A 23,097-nucleotide genomic window follows, 5' to 3' on the forward strand; every position below is an offset into this window, starting at 1 on the left:
TGAACAGAGAACCAGACTCATCACGAATGAATCACGAGTGGAAATAATGATTTGGGACCCAGACAGGAGACTCCGCTGAGGTCTGGACAGATTGGACCATTTCGACAACTTCTCCGTGAGTGTTTGTTTCTTTTTAGATGTTAATGTGCAAATAAAATGCACCTCAGAAGGGAGGAGGTTCTCATGTTGACTATATTTTATATTAATGTCTATACAGATAAATGTCAAAAGCTGTGAAATGAAGACACAAAAGGCATATACTATAAACTAAATCTACTGGTTGTAGTTCCTCCAGTAGACTGATCTTTGGGTGTCTATTTGTTCAGAGATATGGTGATAATGGCCCAGTATGATGTGAAATAACATATTTGTCATTGGAAAACGTAACATTTCCCCCCACCCCCGACCATACCACAAACACCACCAAAACATTAATCTAAAGCTCACATTAAACCTATGGGAAAACAATGAAATTTTAAGCTATTCTAATGTGCATCACGTGCTCATGGACACAGGAGCAATGCTGCTGAGACATGTTGTTTTGGGGTTTTATATTGACATATATACATATACATATATATTGACATTTATCTGTATAGACATGAGAAACCACCTCCCTTCTGAGGTGCATTTTATTTGCATCCAAATCCAAAAAGAAACGTCTCCTCATTAGCTAAAAAGAACTTGTATGCATCACTTATTTGCTTTACTAATATCAGGTCGCCCAATCACCTCCGTCCTTTCTTTTCCTAACAACCACTTTTTCAGACTCATCTGAAAACTGAAAAGTAATGTAGGATGGAGCCTACCTGTCTGTAGGCTACAGGACACAGCTGTAGGCTACACCAGTTTAGTCTAAGTTTTTACCTGATGTTCTCAACATTGGACAAAGGCTGAAGGTAGAAGTTACTAATATACAACTACCAGTTATTTTCTATAAATTGAGCTAATGTTAAGTTACATAGCAGCCAAAAGATGTAGCTTACTGTATAAGACAGGCTTCACTTTTCCAGCAGGTGGGGAAACAACAAACAGACTTTTCTTGGTCTTGAGAAGCTGACACGCTGTAACTGACACAGCACATTTACTGACAGAATATTTTCCTCCGCTTGCATTCACCGTCATTTTCTGCCGCAATCAAACACTCGCTACGCACCTCCCGATTCGGAGTTACGCTACCATAACAGCACATGTCGCGTTCTTTGAAGAATGAGGAGAGGAAGGGAGCCAAGCGTTGAGTGTTGACTGTGTGCAAGTGAAAATTAGTAGCGCATTCATATAATAATAAGTGTGGGAAATGTTAGTAGGGGCGGTCACAATTCAGCAGTAAATAAATCTATGGTTTAGCGGACTCTGTTTCATTAGCTGCAGTGATGTCACTGTGTGTACAGTTCAGAATCAGTAGGCAAGAGGCTCAGGAGCCCGCATGAACTTCATAGCCTAGATAAACCAATGGATTTCAGGGAAAATCTGACCTGATTTCTTCATATAGGAAGCAGCATACAGGCTGCATTTTTATATGGGGTTACAACCTGTTCACAAATAGGCATAAAAAAGTGATTCATTTCATTTTAAAAAACTACATATAGCCCCTTTAAACCTTGTTCTTTAAGAATTCAGCTTCCAGTCTTGAACCTTTCTATTACCACATTTTATCAGCAGCCAACATGACCTTTAATAGTATTCTTCTTCAATACTGGATATTTCCCAGATAGCAAGACAACATTGAGTGATCTTTATTGTGTGGTGTGGTGATGGAGCAGTGGCCACATAGGTTGGGTGCACTGGCCAGGTGCTCCCAATCTCCTTGATTGCCTGCAGAAGCACAAACAGAGATACACACTGTACACAGGCCCCAGACTCTCAGAGTTAAAGGGACATCACATCACAGTTCAAATCTGTGGATAGGCTGTCATTCACTAACAAAGACCACGCCAAGGTGAGGTATGAAAAGGTATTTTATTTTGATGATAAGGAGTATTTATGATGGAGGGATGAGGGGGAGAGGGATAAAGGGGTCGAGGATAGAGGGATGAAGGGAGAGGGGTGAACGGGTCGAGGATAGAGGGTTGAGGGGGAGAGGGATGAAGGGGTTGAGGATAGAGGGATGAGGGGGAGAGGGATGAAGGGGTTGAGGATAGAGGGATGAAGGGGACAGGGATGAAGGGGTTGAGGATAGAGGGATGAAGGGGTCGAGGATAGAGGAGTTGTTTAGGGTCTGGTGGCTGGAGCGTCTAGGAACACAGGGGCTGCAGTAACCTCGGGTTGCTGTGTCAGGATGATGGCGGCCTCTCCACAGACTTGGACTCTCTGGGTAATGAAACTCAGCAACAGAAACAAGAGCAAACCATCCATCCTCTGTCTAAAATGTGCAACTCTTAAACAGACAAAGTGGATGGTTTGAAACAGGTGTCAATTAATCCATTTACACCCAGGTTAAGAGGGGCTCTGCGACACCACATATCCCCCATTTAAAATGCTGTCCTTTCATCACCCAGGAATGTTAACAAATTTTCACTATTGGCTGAAGATGCTACAAATGGTCGCTCTAACGACCATGACGACTGTCGTTACAAATGCCAGGAGCACTAAACAACCAGTGGTACAGATGATCTTTCACTGCAAGAGATATCAGGGCATCCATATAGAGAAATGTAGAGAGAGAGGGGAGATAGTGTTAGCATCTCGCTGTGAGAAGGACTCTTGTGAATCAAAGTAGTGCTATTATGCCCTTGTTTCTGTTGCTGACTTTCATTACCCAGAAAGTCAAAGCCTATGGAGTGGCTGCCATTATCTCAGCCACAATTCTGTCTCTGGTGTTGAAAGATCCACCCAGAGATGTCGCTGTGACAGCGGAAAAATCTGCAGAATTTTCTGCTCTGGTTTTCGAAGAACCAGCAGCAGTTCTCCGTCTGATCCTTGAAAAAACTGACATTCTCGTTCTGGTGGCAGGAACAACAGCAGCAATTGCATCAATTTACAGTTAAGAATGTTTTCTCCAATTGAGTGAGCAGTTTTTGCCTCAAAGGCAGAACAAAAAGCAGCCATTATTTCTCTGATCCTTGAAAAACAAATTGCATATTTAAAGCTGCAATTTTAGCTTGAGCCCTAGAAAATATGGCTGCAATTTTATCTCGAGCTCTGGAATGTTTCTTGGTGATTTTCTCTGACCCTCTGCCTGCAGGGTGTTGTGTCTCTACGTCATGTTTCTCTGTACGGCTTCTGCCTCTGACTTCTGTCCGGACCGGACGTGGAACCATGTCTGTCGGTGTTTGATGGACCGGCTCTGTCTGGACTGGACGTGGAACCACGTCTGTGGGTGTTTGATGGACCAGCTCTGTCTGGACTAAACGTGGAACCATGTCTGTGGGTGTTTGATGGACCGGCTCTGTCTCGACTGGACGTGGAACCACGTCTGTGGGTGTTTGATGGACCAGCTCTGTCTGGACTAAACGTGGAACCATGTCTGTCGGTGTTTGATGGACCGGCTCTGTCTGGACTGGACGTAGAACCACGTCTGTGGGTGTTTGATGGACCAGCTCTGTCTGGACTAAACGTGGAACCATGTCTGTCGGTGTTTGATGGACCACAGGTTCTGCTGATGTGCAGGCAGAGTGGGGAGAAAGCTTCAGCCTCTCGCTGACCGGCTGAGATCTGTTAATAATAGATGGGTTGTTCTGCCCTGGGGTTTCCTTACTCAGACAATCTAAGTCTGAGGTGCTGCCGTTATTCTGGTAGAGTAACCTGAGATTTCTGAAGCTTCTGTCTCTGAGTTCTGTCTCGACTGGAGGTGGAACCATGTCTGTGGGTGTTTGATGGACCAGCTCTGTCTGGACTGGACGTGGAACCATGTCTGTGGGTGTTTGATGGACCAGCTCTGTCTGGACTAAACGTGGAACCATGTCTGTTGGTGTTTGATGGACCACAGGTTCTGCTGATGTGCAGGCAGAGTGGGGAGAAAGCTTCAGCCTCTCGCTGACCGGCTGAGATCTGTTAATAATAGATGGGTTGTTCTGCCCTGGGGTTTCCTTACTCAGACAATCTAAGTCTGAGGTGCTGCCGTTATTCTGGTAGAGTAACCTGAGATTTCTGAAGCTTCTGTCTCTGAGTTCTGTCTCGACTGGAGGTGGAACCATGTCTGTCGGTGATTCATGGACCACAGGTTCTGCTTGGTCAACCCCGGGTGAACTGGCACTATCATGTCCCAGTGCATATCTGATGAGACGACCAGCTGCTGTCGTGACCCAAGGAACCACAACCAGACCCAACATTAAGATCGGCATGTCGGCAGAAATTGGTTGTTTAATTAATATGTTTGCTGTTAATTTTTTTTCCCTATATTCAAATATTGTTGTCAAGTTTTTCAAATATTTTCTTCACAAAGGTGAGAAATAAGTTTGTTATGTTGATTCTTGAGTGGATCTTTCTGTGTAGCTCGGAGAGGAGTCTGCGCTGAAATGAGCTCCAGCGGGCTTTCAATGCCTTTATATAGGCCTATATGATGCAATTGTCTTTTGATGGCACACATCAAAGGACAATTACATCATAGGTTTTACCAGTAAATGACAGCAGGTGTGATGTCAGGTGTGTTTCAGTCATTTAGTTTTAAAAAATGCTAAAGGTGCGAAATTTTGTGAATGACTAGTAAGGTTTATGATACTTTATTTATCATTCTATTAAAACAAAAATAAAGTTTGTTGCCCCTTCATTCTACATGTACAGAACTTAACATATAATAATTAAATGTGTATTAAAATATTGTAACATATAAAATAAAACAACATTTAAAAAAAAAACAATCTAGTTATTTAGCCATGGTTGCACGTATCCACCCCAAACATTCCGCTGTGCATTTTTTAAATTTTGCGTCGGGGTTGAATGTAAACAGCAGCCACGAGACATTAAGATGGTTTCATCTTAACATTAAAAAGTATGAAATGTGGAAAAAAACATGCCACCCAATGCGAAGGTGTTGCTGAAAAGTTGAGTGAGAAAATATTACAGGCAAGCAGGAGTGGATTGTAGCCTGTAAGCTGCAAATGAGTAAAATAAAAAAGGTTTTTGGCAACTTTTCACATTCCTTTTTTTAACTTATCTAGTCTGTTTTCTGCATTTTGCTTCATTAACCAAAAACAGTCTTCCAGGCTGTGCGCGCGCAGTTACGCAGGAGAGCTCTGGTCTCCTTTGTGTTAAAAAGAGACGGGCAATTGTCACAGATATGAACGAGCTGGGCAGATGCAAACATATCTTTTCAGTTTAAGACTTTATTGTTCTGCTAATACAACTGAAACCAAAAGAAGTTACTACAGGAACGTGTGGTATAGTACCACAGGAACATGAGGTACAAATACCACAGAGATTTTATGGTATTTTACCACAGGAAAGATAGCAGGTCTGTTCCTGTGTTAGGAGGGAGGCACGCGTCTCCTTTAGGTAGAGAGGGATCGTGATCTAGTAAGTGCCTGTACCTGTGCTTCACGGACGGAAGCTGCGTGAGGCCGCACACCCTTCTACGGCGACACGCCAATCCAACCGGGGTGTCCGCAGCCGGGGCCAGAAGCTGAACGGAGTGTATCTGTGGCGCTTCCTGATCTACGGGAGATTCCATGTCTGCTCCCCACAAGGGCGGTCTTGTCATCAGGCCCGGGGCAGAAGTTTTAAGTTTATACATTTCTGATGCATGTTGTCTTGTCAAGCGTTTTGTGTCTTAGTCTTATTATAAGTTATCTGAAATAGGTTTTAGTAAATTGACTCCCGTTAGAGATGTCCCTTTGTAAAACAGGCAACCCCTTGCTGGTGGCAAAGGGTGCCCTCTGCTATTGGTAGAAGTGGTTCTGACCAGCTTGTGGTCCAACAGCAGAACCAGCGCTCAGACCGGGTCAGGCAGTGAGTCTTCATCCTTGACATTACCAAAACCAGAAAACCCTGTGAACAGTGTGAGTTTCTGTGATCTTCTGAGGGCCGATAAACTCGATCGTCCTCGCCCTCATCGTTCACATGAGCAACTGACATGAACTCACATCCACCTGTGGAGCGGATCTCACAGTGTGGGAGATGAAGCTGACACACAGTCTGCTGCAGACATCTGATGTCAAACAGGCTGCTTGTGGTGTCGGGCCAGTAGCCTCCTGTTCCAGGGGACAATCCTGTAAACCACGTCCCCTTCTCCCTCCAGCAGGCCTGTCACACTGCACTGGTACAGGCCTGGGCAGGAGCACTGGAACCTGTAGGTTTCATCGTTTTCATCAACAGTGATATCAGGGGTGAACTCGTCACAGCTGGATTTGAACAGCATGTCAGGTAAGCTTGATCTCTTCTTCCTTGCAGACACTTGAGTCCCAAAAGACTGCAGAGCTTTCTAGTGGATGTGGACGGCCAGCATAACATGATTCTGTGCATTTTGTATTTATGGCTGCAGTGTGTAGGCTAGGCTATATAAAGTGAAGCCTACATGCTTACAATACAGGAGAAGATATAGTGTGACACACTGTTGGCAGATTTAATGTTTTCTTATCAATTCCTACATTATTTTGGGATAAGCAGAGAATATGAAAATTATCAAGTTATTAGTTCATGCATAAATGCTTATACCATACCTTAAAAACAAGAGTAGACATAATAACCACTCTGTTTATGGGCAGTGAGGTTTGTTAGTGTAGTTTTTACACCTGTCTCATGATGAAATGATATGTGATGTGAAAAGCAATGCTTTTAATGAATTTGGATTGTTTTCCAAGGGTAGCCTATTTTAGTAAGGTCCACCTCAGTTTTCTAACCCATGGTCTTATTTTGTCTATATACTGTACATTCACTGCTGTCCTCCTTTGTGAAAGTAAATCTGCTGTCTAAACTCAATTCTGTTTGAAACAGGAAGCCTGTGCAAAACTACATGCTCAATCAGGGATGATAGTTGAGTTGCAAAAGATGTAAAAACTATTTCTGCCCCATGTCTCTAACACCACACCTCAACATAGAAACCACTTGCCACCAATGTAGCATAGTCTACCGCGACCCGATCCCGGATAAGCGGATGAAGATGGATGGATGGTAGCATAGTCTGCAAAGGAGTGTGGATGATGACATGCAGATTGAACTTTTAAATAAAACAGGATTGACACCAGTCCTTTGTTTGTTTGTTCAGCTATGCGGTTAGCTACAACAAAGGTCAATGTATCTTATATGTAAACTGCAGATATGCTGATGGAAATGGGTAAACGGTTTTAAATTAAATTCCACATTAACTGAAAATGCATATCTAAAACATCTGCGGAGGCGTATGGTGTTTTAATCACATGTAATCTTATCTAAACATGATTGTTTAGATAAGATAATGCACAAACAAATATATGGTAATAATCATGTTTTGTTTTTTTCATTTAATTATTAACAGACAGGAGAACCAAGCAGGCAATCAAGACTAGCCCCTGCTGAGATGAGTGACACAGATTACACCTGTCAATCCACGAACAGGCTTGGATCTGAAGACGATTGTTTAATTCCTGCGTCAAATCAAGATGCGGACCAGTTGTTCAGTAAAGAGTCGGATTCCCATCTTGCCCTTGCCATCCATGCATCTCTTGAAGATTTTGGAGTTCAGTTTGGACCCATCTCTGGTCATGATGCTGATGATCAAGACTCCACTCTTCCGTGGAATCCGCATGACCTCAAAACAATGCAGGGTACAGTACAACCCCAATTCCAATGAAGTTGGGACGTTGTGTAAAACATAAATATAACCAGAATACAATGATTTGCAAATCCTTTTCAACCTATGTTCAATTGAATACATTAAAAAGACAAGATATTTAATGTTCAAACTGATAAACTTTATGGTTTTTTGCAAATATTCACTCACTTTAAATTTTATGTCTGCAACACGTTCCAAAAAAGCTGGGACAGGAGCATGTTTACTGTGTTACATCACCTTTCCTTTTAACAACACTCAAGAAGCGTTTGGGAACTGAGGACACTAATTGTTGAAGCTTTGTAGGTGGAATTCTTTCCCATTCTTACTTGATGTATTTACTTCATTTGCTCAACAGTCCGGGGTCTCCATTGTCGTATTTTGCGCTTCATAATGCGCCACACATTTTCCATGGGAGACAGGTCTGGACTTCAGGCAGGCCAGTCTAGTACCCGCACTCTTTTACTATGAAGCCACGCTGCCGTAACGTGCAAAATGTGGCTTGGCATTGTCTTGCGGAAATAAATGTCAGCATATGTTGCTCCAAAACCTGTATGTACCTTTCATCATTAACGGCGCCTTCACAGATGTGCAAGTTACCCATGCCATGGGCACTAACACACCCCCATACCATCACAGATGCTGGATTTTGAACTTTGCGCTGATAACAATCCGGATGGTCCTTTTCCTCTTTGCCCCGGAGGACACGATGTCCATAATTTCCTAAAACAATTTGAAATGTGGACTCGTCAGACCACAGCACACTTTTCCACTTCGTGTCCATCTCAGATGAGCTCAGGCCCAGAGAAGCCGGTGGCGTTTCTGGGTGTTGTTGATATGTGGCTTTCACTTTGCATGGTAGAGTTTTAACTTGCACTTGTTGATGTAGCGACGAACTGTGTTAACTGACAATGGTTTCCTGAAGTGTTCCTGAGCCCATTTCCTTTTGTTGCGCCTTTCCCAGCATTTTTGGAACATGTTGCAGGCATCAAATTCAAAGTGAGTGAATAAGTTTATCATTTTGAACATTAAATTTCTGGTCTTTTTAGTGTATTAAATTGAATATAGGTTGAAAAGGATTTGCAAATGAATGTATTCTGGTTTTATTTACGTTTTACACAACGTCCCAACTTCATTGGAATTGGGGTTTTAGATGAAGTAGAAGTAAACCAGAAATCAACATCAGAAAGCTCGACCCTTCTGAAAGTTTTTATTAATTAAATGATTCTCATGGGAAAAAAAAAAAAAAACTGTCACACCCAGATATTTTTCAAAAGCATTTTTTTATGGACATGTCCTCTGTGTGGAGGTGTCTTTTGTCTGTACCTTTCTGCATCACTACAGTATTTTGGAACAACAACCGTAAACTAAACGAAAGTAATGGAGAATTAAACCAAAACAATTAAGTATTAAATATTGTTACTAAAGAATTCAACTTTCACTCTTAAACCTTATTAATGCCACATTTTCATCATAAGCCAACATGATCGTTAATGGTATTCTTGAGCAATACTGAATTTCATTAGGCTGATACTCAACATCTAAGAGATTCGAACATCTAATGTTGGCTTAATTAGGCCAACAGATGGCTCTAAACACCCCAAAGTTTCTTCTCATGTTCTGTACAAACAGATCAGGGAGATTCCCCGAAGCAGCCGACGCTGAAAGCCATGTAGTCTGCAGGAGCCTTTAGTTAGCCTAGCTATGAGAATAAATAAACAGAGTGCTTTCTCTCTTTTTCTCTCTCTCACACATGCACACATAGACAGAGGCACCCGTGCTGCCGCTATCTCTCCCACATCAGATCCTCCCTCACTTAGCAGAACTTCTTGGGCATTTATCGAAGATGAGAGAAATCTACCTATGTTGCCTGAAAGGTGGTGAAGCCTGCAAAAACATCTTATATGAAATCCTTGAGAGAAATGAGCCATATCTAATTGCTGACCTCAAGGAAAAGAAGTAAATGTTGTGGTGAAATCTACGGAAGCATATTGCATTCACCAAAGAAAAAAAAATTGGAAGCCTTATCTCATAATTACGAGATCCTGATGTCGTAATTATGAGAAAAGATGTCGTAATTATGAGAAAAGATCTCGTAATTAGAGATGACTAGAAAGGTGCCATTTATTACTGAGTTCAGTAAAGTTGGAAATATATTCACAGATTCGAGCTTCCAGGATCAATAACTCGTAAGCAAAACGTGTTAAAAACACAAACGACGCCTCTTTACTATCGTAGTTAAGTAGACAACAAGCTACAAGTACATTTTCACATAAAAGAGTCTTCCTAGGATCGGCACAAATAACATTGGTCTCTACGTGCAGCCGGCTGTGAGACGAGTGCGCAGGGACCGTCTACAAAGTGCAACACCGAAAACATATTCTGTTATGAGCGTGAGCTACTCTCTCCCAAAGCCACAAACCAGAGAAGACTCAAACTGTGATGTTATCAGGTGTAAAATCTGGAGCCGCTTGTTAATAGACAATGAATGTGAAACTAATTTTGTAGAAAAAGGAAAACCCCACAACGTTTCTTTCATACTGTCTATAAAATCTTAATTTATTGTTTTTGGAAAAACTTTAAACATTATATCAGATGACATACACAATTCGTGTATGTTTTGTTTCTTCTTATTATTTTGTTTCAGAATTGAATCAGATAAACAGAAAACAAAAAAACACATCGTTTTTTTTTGTTGTTGTTTTAATACCAAAACGGAAAAATATTAATTTTGATCATTGTGTCCGATTAGTGGAGCTTTTTGTGTTACACTTAATAAACCTGCAGCAGATACACTTAGGCAGTGGCGGTGCCTGATAATTAAGATGAGATTGAGTTTCTCTACTTTATTATCCTCTATAGTTGTTAGTGACATAGTAAATGATTATAATAATATTTATTTTGCCTGATTCAAACAAAATGATTTATAAACATAACTGAAAAGTTATCTGTTGGGGCACTTTTTACCTCAATGATAAATAATTTAATTTCAATTCAGTTAAACTCCTTTGTTGCTAATTGATCGTAATAAATAAACACATAGGCCTCAACAATCCCTTTCGTCCTAGAGGCGTCCTACAGAATATTTCTCTTCGTCCCAATAATATTTTCTATCGTCCCCAGGAAAACAGGTCACCGTTAGCCTCGAGCCCTGGTTATTAGTTAATTAGGCGAACTGTATATTAACGAATCATATACGGATTAAAATGTTTGGGTAATTTTCGTTCAGCCTCTATAGACTGTTTCGAAGTGACCTTTGTTTTCTTCGTGAGATGGAAGAATTTAGAAAGTTGCGCGGCGCTGCGGAGAACCTGCAGCTGGAGTAACACATGGATTACGCATTACGCATGCGTAAAATCAGGAGCATGGGACTTCATCCAGCCAGAGGGAACGACCACTGACCGTCCAGTGCGTCGGTTCCTCTGGCAAACCAACCCATAGTAGGTTTAACGGAGAGGGACAGGGAGAGGAGGTCGCTGGAGGGACCTGGTGCACTGTGGAAGGTCGGCGATCGTTCCCTTTTGGATGAAGCCGACGCAGACAGCTGTTGCAAACAACAGGGGCACGTGTACAGCAGCCAGTTAGCTTGAAAACCAGTAGGGATGCAACACCAGTCCTATATAGAACAAAACACAGGTGCTTTGTTTTCTGTATTGGTTTTAAAACAGAAAAACCAAATAATGACTTGTTTTTATTGTGTTTTTTTTCCAATTTTGGTTTTGAAACAAAATAATCAAAGAACAAACCATACATGGATTCATCACAAATTAGAGTTTTAGTTTTTGGATTTTGGAGAAAGTTGTTCATGTTCACTAACATTTTAAACACATGTATGAATTCCTAAATTGCCCAAATTTTCCCATTTGTTATAATACAATATAAAAAACAGTTTTTGCTCCCATTAAATAGTGAGATTGGGTGGCCCGCCACAGTCTCATAGTTTGAGGTAATTAAGGTAACGTTAACTAAGTATTTGAACTGAATTTGGTGTTTCCACTGACACTCGTTTGTAAGAACGCGATGAAGCTGGCCGTGAAATTTGGAGTGCACACGCATTAGAGCCTTTATGGTAAATGCAGTTAAAAGGTTAGAGACTTTATTCTGTAATTTTTTCACTTTACAAAGTGTTACAGTATGAAAGTCTTACTTAAAGAGAGGCTATGAAATCTTAATTGTACGCTATTGGAGCACAACATGCCATTTGTTTAAATTGCGTCAAACTCCGACTGTATGGTTGGACTTGGTGAATGTAGCACGAGGATACACATGTAACAAAGTCCAGTTTTTAAAATAAGGTGTTAGTGCATACAGGATGGAAATAAGATTAATAGGATTATATTTACGGGAATAATAAAACATGTACATGTGCCAATTAAAAGTAAAATAAAATGTTAGGGAAATGACTTACAAATTAATCTTTGATTTAGGGTTGCTGGAAAAACATTAAATAAATTAGTTGACTTTTTTGCTGTTTCATCACCATTTATATCTATGCAGTGTCTTTATGATCAAATTGTTTAGTAGGGCCCAAAATTATTAACAAGAAGGTAAAATTCTTCAAAGATCTAGCTTCTTTATTTTGCTTTTAAAGTGCACCAAATGAATATAACTTAACTTTAAAATGAAAAATTTTTTCTTTCAAGGGGAAATGTACATCTCAAATGGGGATCTGCTGTGAATAGATGGGACATTGCTGTAAAATGTCAGAAACATGTATGTATTTAGTGAAAAAGTTGTTGATGCAAATGCTTTAACATAGACCTTCTGGTTTTTGTATTCAAAATACCATATACTAATAGGGAACGTGTGCACATAAACTGGAATGTTGCTTGTAATTACTGTCAAAAAATGTTTATATGAAGTAAATCCCATGCACTAATAAGATAGGTCTGTAGATATATTGGAATTGCTTGTTATTACTGTCAAATTATGTTCATATAAGGTAAGTCCCATGCACTTACAAGAAAGGTCTGTATATATCGGAGTTGCTTATTATTACTGTCAGACAGTGTTTATATAAAGTAAACCCCATGCAGTAATGTAAAACGTTTGTACATATATTGGACAGTTGCTTGTAATTGCTATGAAATATTGTTTACATAAAATAAACGTGTATTTTTACATGTATTGGAGAATTGCTTGTAATTACTGTCTATTAATGTCTATATAAAGTGAACCCATACATTAATGAGTAAATGTCTTGTTGGCATATTGGAAAGTTGCTTTAATTACTATAAAACAATGTTTATATAAAGTAAACCCTCATACAATAATGGTAAAAGCATGTAAAGTTATTGGAGATGTGTTTGTAATTACTGTCAAGTATTGGTTATATAAGGTAACCCCCCATGTATTAATGGTAAACGTATGTAGATATATTGGGAAGTTGCTTGTAATTACTGTACTAAAAATGTTTTTATAAGGTAAAGCCCCATACATTAAATGTAGAAATATTGGAGAGTTGCTTATAATTACTATCAAATAAGGTTTATATAAAGTGACCCCCCGTACTTAAATAGTAAAAGTATGTAGAAATATTGGAGAGTTGCTTTTAAGTACTGTCAAATAATGTTTATATAAAGTAACCCCCGTATTTAAATGGTAAAAATATGTAGAAATATTGGAGAGTTGCTTGTTATTACTGTCAAATAACGTTTATATAAACTAAACCCGCATACATTAATGGTAAAAGCTTGTAAAGTTATTGGAGATGTCTGTTATTACTGTCAAATAATGTTTATATAAACTAAACCCGCATACATTAATGGTAAAAGCTTGTAAAGTTATTGGAGATGTGTCTGTAATTACTGTCAAATAATGTTTATATAAAGCAATAACTGTTAAAATGATGTTTCTGTAACTTAATATCACATGATCTTGTTTTTTGTACAGGATAAAACCAATATTTAACAGGAATTTACTGTAAATCGATTGAATAATGGCATAAAATAAAAGTTAAAATCTATTAATATACTGGTATTGGGCTTTAAATTAGGGTATCTGAAGGTAATTATACAACATTTTCTGTCTGCTTTACATAGAAAAGTTCTTGTAGATGGATTGGATTATCTTAAAAATATACCAAATAATACTGTATTAAAACAGCAGCCTTCATTTTAATTATGTAATTTTAAGGTATTTCTGCAATATTTTTAAGTTTTTATACAGATTTATACATTCGTTTAACATTCAACAGAGAATGTTTTAATGAGATTTATTTTTCTTTTTACAGCAGTTCAATTGTAAAAATAAAAAATACTAATACTAAAAATAAATTGTAAAAATTTCTAAATTAATCTATCACCATTTTTATGATTGGTCAGTAAATATATTTATGTATTCATTTTTTTCAGTTTTTATTCAACCGATTGTTAATTTTGTAGTACTGAAGGATGTAATTCTATAGATTGGTTAAGCATAACACATAGTTTATTAACAAATGTGCAGCGTATGAAATCCACTGTGATCAATCAGAAAATTAGTATGTTTTATTAAATCATCGCTGCCTCGGCATGCTGTCACAGTCTGACAGGTCACCGCGCGCCACTCAGAACACTGGCCGACAAATTGTGCAGTTTGGCTTCGAGCATCAAGTAGGTTATTTGATTTCTCCCACTCTTGTCGGTACTTTTGCATCCGCTTTGGTTTCAGAGGGGACGCGAGGGAGATGTCAGTGTCAAATCCGTACCACCAGCAAGATCCGTTCTGCACATGCGCAAAAGTGGTTCTGTCAGTCAAAGAAGGTTTCCACAAATCTGCCTCTTCAGATGATCCAATTAAATCTTTCATATTTCAGATAACAATTTTGTTTAATCACTGGAGATGAAATATGAAAAACCTTATTCAACAATACATTCAGTACGCCGCCGTTGTTTCAACTGGACTCCCTGCCAAGAGACCCGCCATTATCTGACTCCGATTGGCCCTGAACAGAAAAGGGCCAATTGGAAAAATGGGATGTGAACGGGATGTGCCATTTAGTTCTCAAATATGGGAAATATGGGATTTAAATTTAAACTTCTGCTTGTGTTTTTAGTTTTCTAAACTCTAATTTTTAGCTTGCCTCAAATCCATATTGGGCGTCTTTATTAACTTTTACTTCACTACATTTGCGATTTATAGCTTCAGTTCATCAGGTATGTTATATCTGTGACACTTTGAAACACATGTCACAATGCTAGCCTTGAATGAAGTAGGGTAAGCCTACATATACAGGTGCTGGTCATATAATTAGAATCAAAAAGTTGATTTATTAAAGTAATTCCATTCAAAAAGTGAAACTTGGATATTATATTCATTCATTCATTACACACAGGCTGATATATTTCAAATGTTTATTTCATTTAATTGTGATGATTAAAACTGACAACTAATGAAAACCCCAAATTCAGTATCTCTGAAAATTTGAATATTGTGAAAAGGTTCAATATTGAAGACAGCCAGCCTCTTTAGCAATGACCTTTTGTGTCTTGCCCTCCTTGTGCAAGGTGTCAATGGTCGTCTTTTGGACAGCTGTCAAGTCAGCAGTCTTCCCCATGATTGTGTAGCCTACAGAACTAGATTGAGAGACCATTTAAAGGCCTTCGCAGGTGTTTTGAGTTAATTAGCTGATTAGATTATTAGTGTCTTCAATATTGAACCTTTTCACAATATTCTAATTTTAGATATACTGATTTTGGGGTTTTCATTAGTTGTCGGTTTTAATCATCACAATTAAATGAAATAAACATTTGAAATATATCAGCCTGTGTGTAATGAATGAATATAATATCCAAGTTTCACTTTTTGAATGGAATTACTGAAATAAATCAACTTTTTGATTCTAATTATATGACCAGCACCTGTATATGTTGGCTTACCCTACTTCATTCAACAATACAATAGGCTGCTCCCCTGTTACTGCCACAATAATCCTTTACATTGTACAGATTATGTTCATAGTTGCTTTAGGAGCCATCACATTGAATTGGTTACGAGCAACAATGGTATGCTAAGCAGCAAGCTAGTGCGATACGTTAAAGTGATCTTAACAATACCTTCATGTTGATTAAAAAGGTAAAATGATTGTGTTAAACAGAAATGGCTTCATTGAAGATAATCAACAAGAAAAGCACAAGTATATTCCCTAGAAATACCCATGATGCACAGCGGATGAAACACTATTGCAAAAAGCGATTTGAGATTTGTAGCATAAAAACTTTATTGACAAAGTGCTTTTATACTTTTACTTGAGGTTTGTCAAATGATAGTTTTCACTTTTACTTGAGTAAAGATTTTCAGTACTAGAAAAATAACTTGCTTCCAGAACCAGGTGTGCCCGAACACTTCCCAACTCTATGATGTACTTACTTGACATGTCTGCAGGATTTATTACTACTGTGTAAAAGCAATATATGGACAAAAGAAACTTCGAACTGCAGAAAGCTCTTTATTATTGCTTCCCACTTTATGTACGGATTATGTTACAGTTTTGGAAAGAAAAGGAAAGAAAAGGAGCAGCTCTATTATCTCTCATTATTTTAACGTCTACAAAGGTGTAGCGACTCTCAGATCAGCAGGACAGAGGAGGCTCCCTCACACACAAAACATAAGCTTAGACATGAAAACCCAAACCCAGACAAAATATTACCACTTATTTTAGATGTTTGAGCTGTTTGTGTTTCATGATCACAGCACAGCAAAAAAACAAAACTAGCAACAAAACCACCTTCCACAGGTTAAATCACCCATATCTAACAGTCAATTTTACTCTCCCTGCCTTAGTCAGTTGAAAATGAAGAATGATTGCTAAATTCATGAAGAAAATAAATTAGACAGTAAATAAGGACTGTAAAAATGCTATTCTTAAAAGAAACAGGTAGCAGTTTACACCATCCATAATCAAAATCAGTTGACTTGATATAAAGATACAGCTATCACAATTTAAAAAATAATAAAAATAAAATCAATAAAAGGAAAGAAAGTGAATTCAGTGTCACACCTAGAAACCTACAAAATAACAAAGCATCCTGTTGCGAAGCTAAATGAAGAGGGGGATGGGGCAGGAAAGGTTACAGACTGCACAATCAGAGTCCAGGTAATAGGAGATCCACTGGATTCTACTGGGATCAGACCGGAGGCCATCAGACAGTTGTGATTCCTCGGTCAGACAGAAGGGTGGTGCTGTAACATTTCTGACCTCATTGACTAAGGCACTGACAGTCTCTCATTGGGCTTTTTTGTCAGCTCTTTGATTAAAGTAGCAACCACACAAAGCTGAGCAGAGAAGACTATGAAGAGGTGCCTCCAGCTGCAGTTCCTATAATGGCCACTAGATGCTGGATCAAAGAAATCTACTGAAAAAGTCCTAAGTTCTCTATAACCTCTATATTTTTAATGACTAATGTATGAAAGTAATATGAGGACAAACTAAAGTCTGTGCTTCTGGTCTAGCTAAAAATAAGCATGTTTTGGGGTGTGTTTAACTGTTCGGTCAGTCAGCCATGACATGATTGCTCAGTGCTGCTCAGCTCCACCCAGGATTTGTGTTTCTGACTTCTAGTGACTGAAAATGACGGCAGCAAGCGAAAAACAAAATCCAAAGTTTGATCAAATGTCCCGTCAGGTGGGTGACGTCCCACCACTTAACGTCCATGTTGCTCTGCAGTGTTCAGTCTGTTCATCTTGGCAGACCTCTGGAGACTCTATGCCTGTAAAGCTTCTTTCAAACAACAACGTCATTGACCTCAGGCTGAATACACGGCCTTACACAACAAGTGAATTCTTCCACTGGCTGATTTTCAAAAATGTAACTCAAACAAGATAAAAGGGGGGAAAAAATTGACAAGTTTTAAAGTCAGTAACCAGAAACTGTCTGGTTTCACTGTCTACGTGTCAGCACTAGTAGCTTGTGACTTGTCCTGGCATCTTGAGTGTAGTTGTACCATTGGCTGGGTGACCAGAGAGGGCGGGCCATCAGGAAGCAACAGCCTGGACGTAGTTGGCGGGGTAGAGGCCGACCTGGCCGTTGCTTAACTGTCCTTTACACCAGCCCTGCTCGTCCTCCTCTCCCAGTTTCAGAAGCTCCTCGCCTGTAAGTAACATGATGGAAAGTCAGAGTTTAAATTAAAAGCATTGCGTTTACACTGAAAGTGGGAAGAAGAATTCATTCATGATAAAAATAATCAACACCGGAGGAGAAGAGGGCCACCTGTCCCCGTTGACCAGTGACCTGGTCCTTGTTCAGGCTAAGCAGAGCTGAGCTTGGCTAAGCTTTTCCAAACTAAGGTCTCTCCCTCTGTGGTCCCATCAGGTCCCATTAACTCAGTGTCCCTCAAACCTCCCGTGAGGCGCAACCGCCTTAGAGGACGGACTAAAGCTCCTCGGATCTCCCTGTGCAAACCACAGCCACAGCAACGTTACCTCTTGCTAAAAAGTGAGCCACCATCCACAGCGCAGTCCTGAGAGAATGATCATCGACGGTGCAGCTACACAGAGTTTTGTAGCCTCTTTTAGCTCAGTGTTTGGTTTTGCGGCACTTTATCGTTCAGTTTCATTTGTTTCTCGCTCCTTTATTATTATTAAGGACAACCCACATTAATCAGCATTTCTGTAAATGTTAGCTAAACACCAAACTTTCAACTGCAACCCCGTTTTCAGCAGCAGAATAGTTTATTTTTTATTAAACTATTTTATTGTCCCACCAGGGCAGGAAAACATTTCTCTCCCCGAATAATAATAATAATAATAATAATAGAAGAAGAAAAATATGATTGTCTATTTAATTTGGCAGAGGAGCAAAGAAACCAGAAAATATTCACATTCAGAAGCTGGAAGAGAATTTTTTTAAAAGAGTAATTAAATAGTAGACAACCAATTAATTAATTTTTGTAGCTCTATATGTCTTTGTAAGGTGATTTTGGAATCTATAAACATATTCAGTTCACTTAAAGAGGTGGTATTATGCTCATTTTCAGGTTATTTAGAGGTTGTGCCAGAACAGGTTTACATGTTTTAATTTTCAAAAAACACCATATTTTTGTCATACTGCACATTGCTGCAGCTCCTCTTTTCACCCTGTGTTGAAGGCTTCGTTTTAGCTATGGAGTGATACATCTGGTCTCTAAATGATCTTTGTTGGGAATTGCACATGCTCAGTTCCTAGTTAAGGACTACTAGCCAGTCAGAAGCAGAGAAGGGCTTCTGATTGGCTAGTAGTCGTCACAGGGATGAAAGGGAAGCGGCTGGACTACAAACAAGCTGTTTTCAGTTCAGAGCAGAGTTTTCTGTGGGAGATGGGAACGTCTCGGGTTACGTATGTAACCCTGGTTCCCCGAGAAGGGGAACGAGAGACTGCGTCGGTTACGACACTATGGGAACGCCTCATAGTGTCGTAACCGACGCAGTTCGAGTTCCCTCGAAGGGGAACTCCCTTTGGGCTGGACTTTGGGCTTTTTCACTTTGCAAACCTAGTACATGCACAAAAAAATATATAAACTCAATAAAGGAGAGGGGAAAAAGCCACAAAGCATAATACCACCTCTTTAAAGATAAAACCACATGGTAGCTTGGAATCAAATGCTTGATTGATTTCTTATTTTTTAAATTTAGTGGCTATGGCTCATTTAATCTGACAGAGAGGAGTTTTCACACTGAGTCGGGGGGTTTATACGATGTATTCCCGTACCAACATCTAGACATTTCAGGATCAGAGCCATGCCATCAGAGTCAATAAGGAGCTTTATCAAATCTCTGGCCCCTTCCTAACTGTGACTTAGAGATACGTAAACGTATGTTGACAATGTTCACAGCAGTAAACACAAAACATGGGCCCCTGATAACTGTGCTGTGTTCAGAGCTCAATAAGATATTTAGGGCTCACGAACAGTGACCCCACAGACATACAAACCGGAGAGCCTTTCATAGTAGAACCGCTGACTGAGCTACAGCGTAGTACCCACTCAGCGACTCTCTCAAGGGGCAAAAATGTGCTTCTAGTGACAGCAAAGCTTTAGAAGACTCCTTGTCTTTCCAGCAGACGCAGAGTCTTGACAGTAGCTGCTCGTTAGCTCTGACCACCAGCTCAACGTTGCTGTCCATGTTACACTGCTCAGCAACATTTCAAGTTACAGCAACCACGACCACCATGACAACCACGAGGTCAAGCCTTATATGCAATGTGTCTGCCCAGGCGAGACCCCTCCTCCTCCACTACATAAAAAAATCATGATGGTGCCATATTTTTCATTCAAAAACGGCAAATTGGGCTGAAAGGCGACAACTTTTTAATAAAGTGGAGTGATAAAGTATTGGAATACATAGTGCACACAGAAACGGTTGATGTATTCTTGTCATAAAGACCATTTGACTGTAAATACTACATACAGCGAATACAATATGTCTAATGACAGTAATTCATCAGACAATAAATTACCTTGATAAACTGAAGTCTCTGATCTTGTTCTGTGTTTTCACAAACTAAATGTCTTTTCTTTTCATCGCATTTGTCTTTTAAGCACTTCAGATCAACTGCGTATAGAGTCCGTTATAAATAAGGGTGACTTTACTTGACTTACCTGACAGGTGAGTGAATGATATTAGTGTGGAATCGAATTATTCAATCATAATCCAACAACACAACCAATTAGCATCCTTGATATATGTCAAAACATCCAGCAGATCAGGAACATAAAACCAAAAAAAGGTTTTATTTCCAAAACAAATACCAGAGTTCTTGGATGAGACAGTTTTAACTAAGAGCAAACTAGAACAGCAAGTTATTCCATCAAAATAAAAGCATCAATCCTCTGACTATCTGTTCTGATTTCACACTTATTTGAAACTGAACTCTAAATGCTTTTATTTCCAAAACAGAACTCATCAGGCTGCTCACACTTCACATCTGCCACAGCTGCACACATCATGCAGTGAGGCGCAGCAGAAACGCACACTTCTCGTGTTATCTGTGAGTTTACATCAGAAACCTTTGCAGTAATGATCAAATTCAAGTCACAGAAAGTTTAACAACTGAGATGGAGCAAAAATAGTCTCATTCTGTGTTCAGAGAAATAAAATTTGTTTCAGTTTCACACGTTGTGTTTCTTGATTTAAACCCAGATGGCAACCAAACAAGGAAGTTTTGTTAATCTACTGAAGCTGCAGCCGATAAAGTGTCTGTGACTCAGATGGACTCATTCATGCAAGACTCATGAACTTTAAGGCGAGCGGCTCAACAGATCACAGCAGTGATGACATGCAGACTGAGGTAAGATCTAACAGGTGTGACTCCACTACTTTACAGTCTTACTGCGTTTGATCTGCACTCATGTCTTGTGTTTGACATGAGTGTGCGTGTGTGTAAATGTGTTAAGAGGAGACATCACAGTTGAAAAAAAAAAATAATGATGGGATCAATGGACATTTCTGGCTCTGAAATATAAACTTTATTCAACTAGGACGTACAAATATATATATCTAAATAAATAAAATTAATGTTTCATAAAAGCTGTAATTTCTTAAAAATGTGTAAATCGGTTTATTTAAAGAGATTATGTCAGATTTAATTTTCTCTTTAGGCTAACTAGGGGGGTAATGTTATAAACAAAATACTACGTAAATGAGGAAAATACTTTTTAACTGAATTTTTTTTAGGTGAAAAAAAACAAAAAAAAACGGACAATATCAAGACCACTTACAAAAATCCAATCCCACAAAGTAGTAACCCTTTAATAAATACTAATGTACTGTGTTATGCAGAGTGGGGACAGACCATTTGTTAATATTTATTTTTGTGGGTTATGGTTACGGCACTTATAGAAGCCGACCGCGAACGTTGCTTTTTATAGTTTTTCACAACCGAGTCATATCCTTATTACCTCAGTTTTCACATGATCATGACTTATTACATTTTCTGTATAATGTTTTTTTGGTGCACTGATCCCAACTTTATCTTGTGATTAAGTTGTGATCTTGAGATAACAGGCTGAATAAATAGCCTACTAAAACCCTCTCTGCACCAAACGCAAACAGTCCTAAAATTCTGCATTTGATTGTACAGGTGTTTAGTTTTACTTTGCCTGCTCTGCACATTTTATAAAGCGACAGCATTCATAAAACTAAAACCGATCAATCAAACCAAAACTCCACTCTCTCCCCTGTGATGCCTCCCCTCTGTAAGCATTAGTAAGTGTTAATACCTGCATTAAAGCTGAGCTCATCGGCCTCCTGGCCCGTGTAATCATAGAGTGCTCGGACTCGCACCCCCTCTACCTGATCCTCCTCATCCTCCGCCTCCCCCACACCGTTCTCTGCCAGCACCTTCTTGGGACTTTCCTCGTCTGACCAGTCTGACGAATAATCTTTCACCCTGAGAGAAGAGACGTGACAGAGAGACAAAGTCAGAAAGACACACATATACAGGCACTGAAATTTACACCTGCCAACCACCAAATGTTGGTTATATTTTTCTGACAGAAAGATCGTAAGTGTTTGATCAGCACCTGAATACAGAAATTATTGTCCAATAGTGATAAATGCCATTAATATTCTCATCAATAAAGGTGCTGATACTTTGAAAACTATTGTTAAAATCTATTCTATGTTGTTTTAAGAAAAAGAGTTAAATTAGGTCAAATAAAAACATTGTAAAGTTGCAGCAACAGTCACATATTCCCTCAAATTTATTTGGCTGCAGCCTGATTTTAAGTCCCCCCCCCCCCCTCCCCCAGCTCCCTGGGTTACTGCATATACCCCTTTAAAGTTAATGTGCACCAGTTGAGGTGTAAATAAACTAATAGAGGCTCCGTAGCTGCGTCACATAACTCCTGGCAACCACAGCTGTCATCATTATGGATGTCTTGTGGGGAACAGGGTGTGTGAAAATGTCTGAGCGGTGCAGGTTCAGGCTGTGAGGAGTAAGACACCACAGAGAGATTATGGCACAACAGTCAGCTCACGGTGGGAGACAAGAAACCAGCTGATGCAGACAGAATCACTGACGAGCAGAAAGCTGCTAATGGCTGCACAGAAAATCATTATAGCCGTCTCTCTACCTAGTACTTTATTTATTTTTCCCCATTTTATTTGAGGATGTCCAAATTTCAACTGTATGTTTTATGCACAACATACTAGCACCAAAAAATTCAAATTCTAAATGCATCACTACAACCCCCAAGGATGTCACAAACCGATGATTCATTAGTATCAGAAATCTCAATTTACTGCTGGCTGAAGAGTAAAATATTGTATGTTCAATTTGCAGTGAAGACTAAATGACTGAACAAAGGTGTGATCTGGGACATGAAGTCATATGCTAATCAATACATCAGCATGCACTTGCTCAGGGTGTCTGTAAAGTCTTTGCCTGAAAATTGACCGACTCTGGAACCATGGTAAATACCTTCAAAAAAGGTGATACAGTTCTTATTAAATCGCTT

At 39.3% G+C, this 23,097-nt stretch overlaps 1 protein-coding gene and 1 long non-coding RNA gene across 4 annotated transcripts in view; one reads left to right on the forward strand and one right to left on the reverse strand.

Annotated features, from left to right (window-relative positions):
- The first annotated feature begins 5 nt into the window (after window positions 1-5).
- Window positions 6-20,866, forward strand: LOC119890621. The gene is made up of 3 exons (XR_005442263.1): window positions 6-115; window positions 20,537-20,627; window positions 20,780-20,866. It is a non-coding gene; the product is annotated as an uncharacterized LOC119890621 (long non-coding RNA).
- Window positions 16,093-23,097, reverse strand: part of pacsin3 (protein kinase C and casein kinase substrate in neurons 3) — a 42,002-nt gene continuing 34,997 nt past the window's right edge. For all 3 annotated transcript variants that reach the window (XM_038701970.1, XM_038701969.1, XM_038701971.1), the window contains 2 exons: window positions 21,859-22,028; window positions 16,093-17,754 (listed from right to left, as the gene is read on the reverse strand). In XM_038701970.1, the coding sequence (XP_038557898.1) occupies window positions 17,639-17,754; window positions 21,859-22,028 (286 nt within the window). In that variant the 3' untranslated portion in view covers window positions 16,093-17,638. The remainder of the gene's footprint in view (window positions 17,755-21,858; window positions 22,029-23,097) is intronic.

Source organism: Micropterus salmoides, unplaced genomic scaffold (genome assembly GCF_014851395.1).
Source record: "Micropterus salmoides isolate LMB-PRFRI ecotype aquatic unplaced genomic scaffold, ASM1485139v1 Ms_hic_scaffold_6, whole genome shotgun sequence".
Classification (NCBI taxonomy): domain Eukaryota; kingdom Metazoa; phylum Chordata; class Actinopteri; order Centrarchiformes; family Centrarchidae; genus Micropterus; species Micropterus salmoides.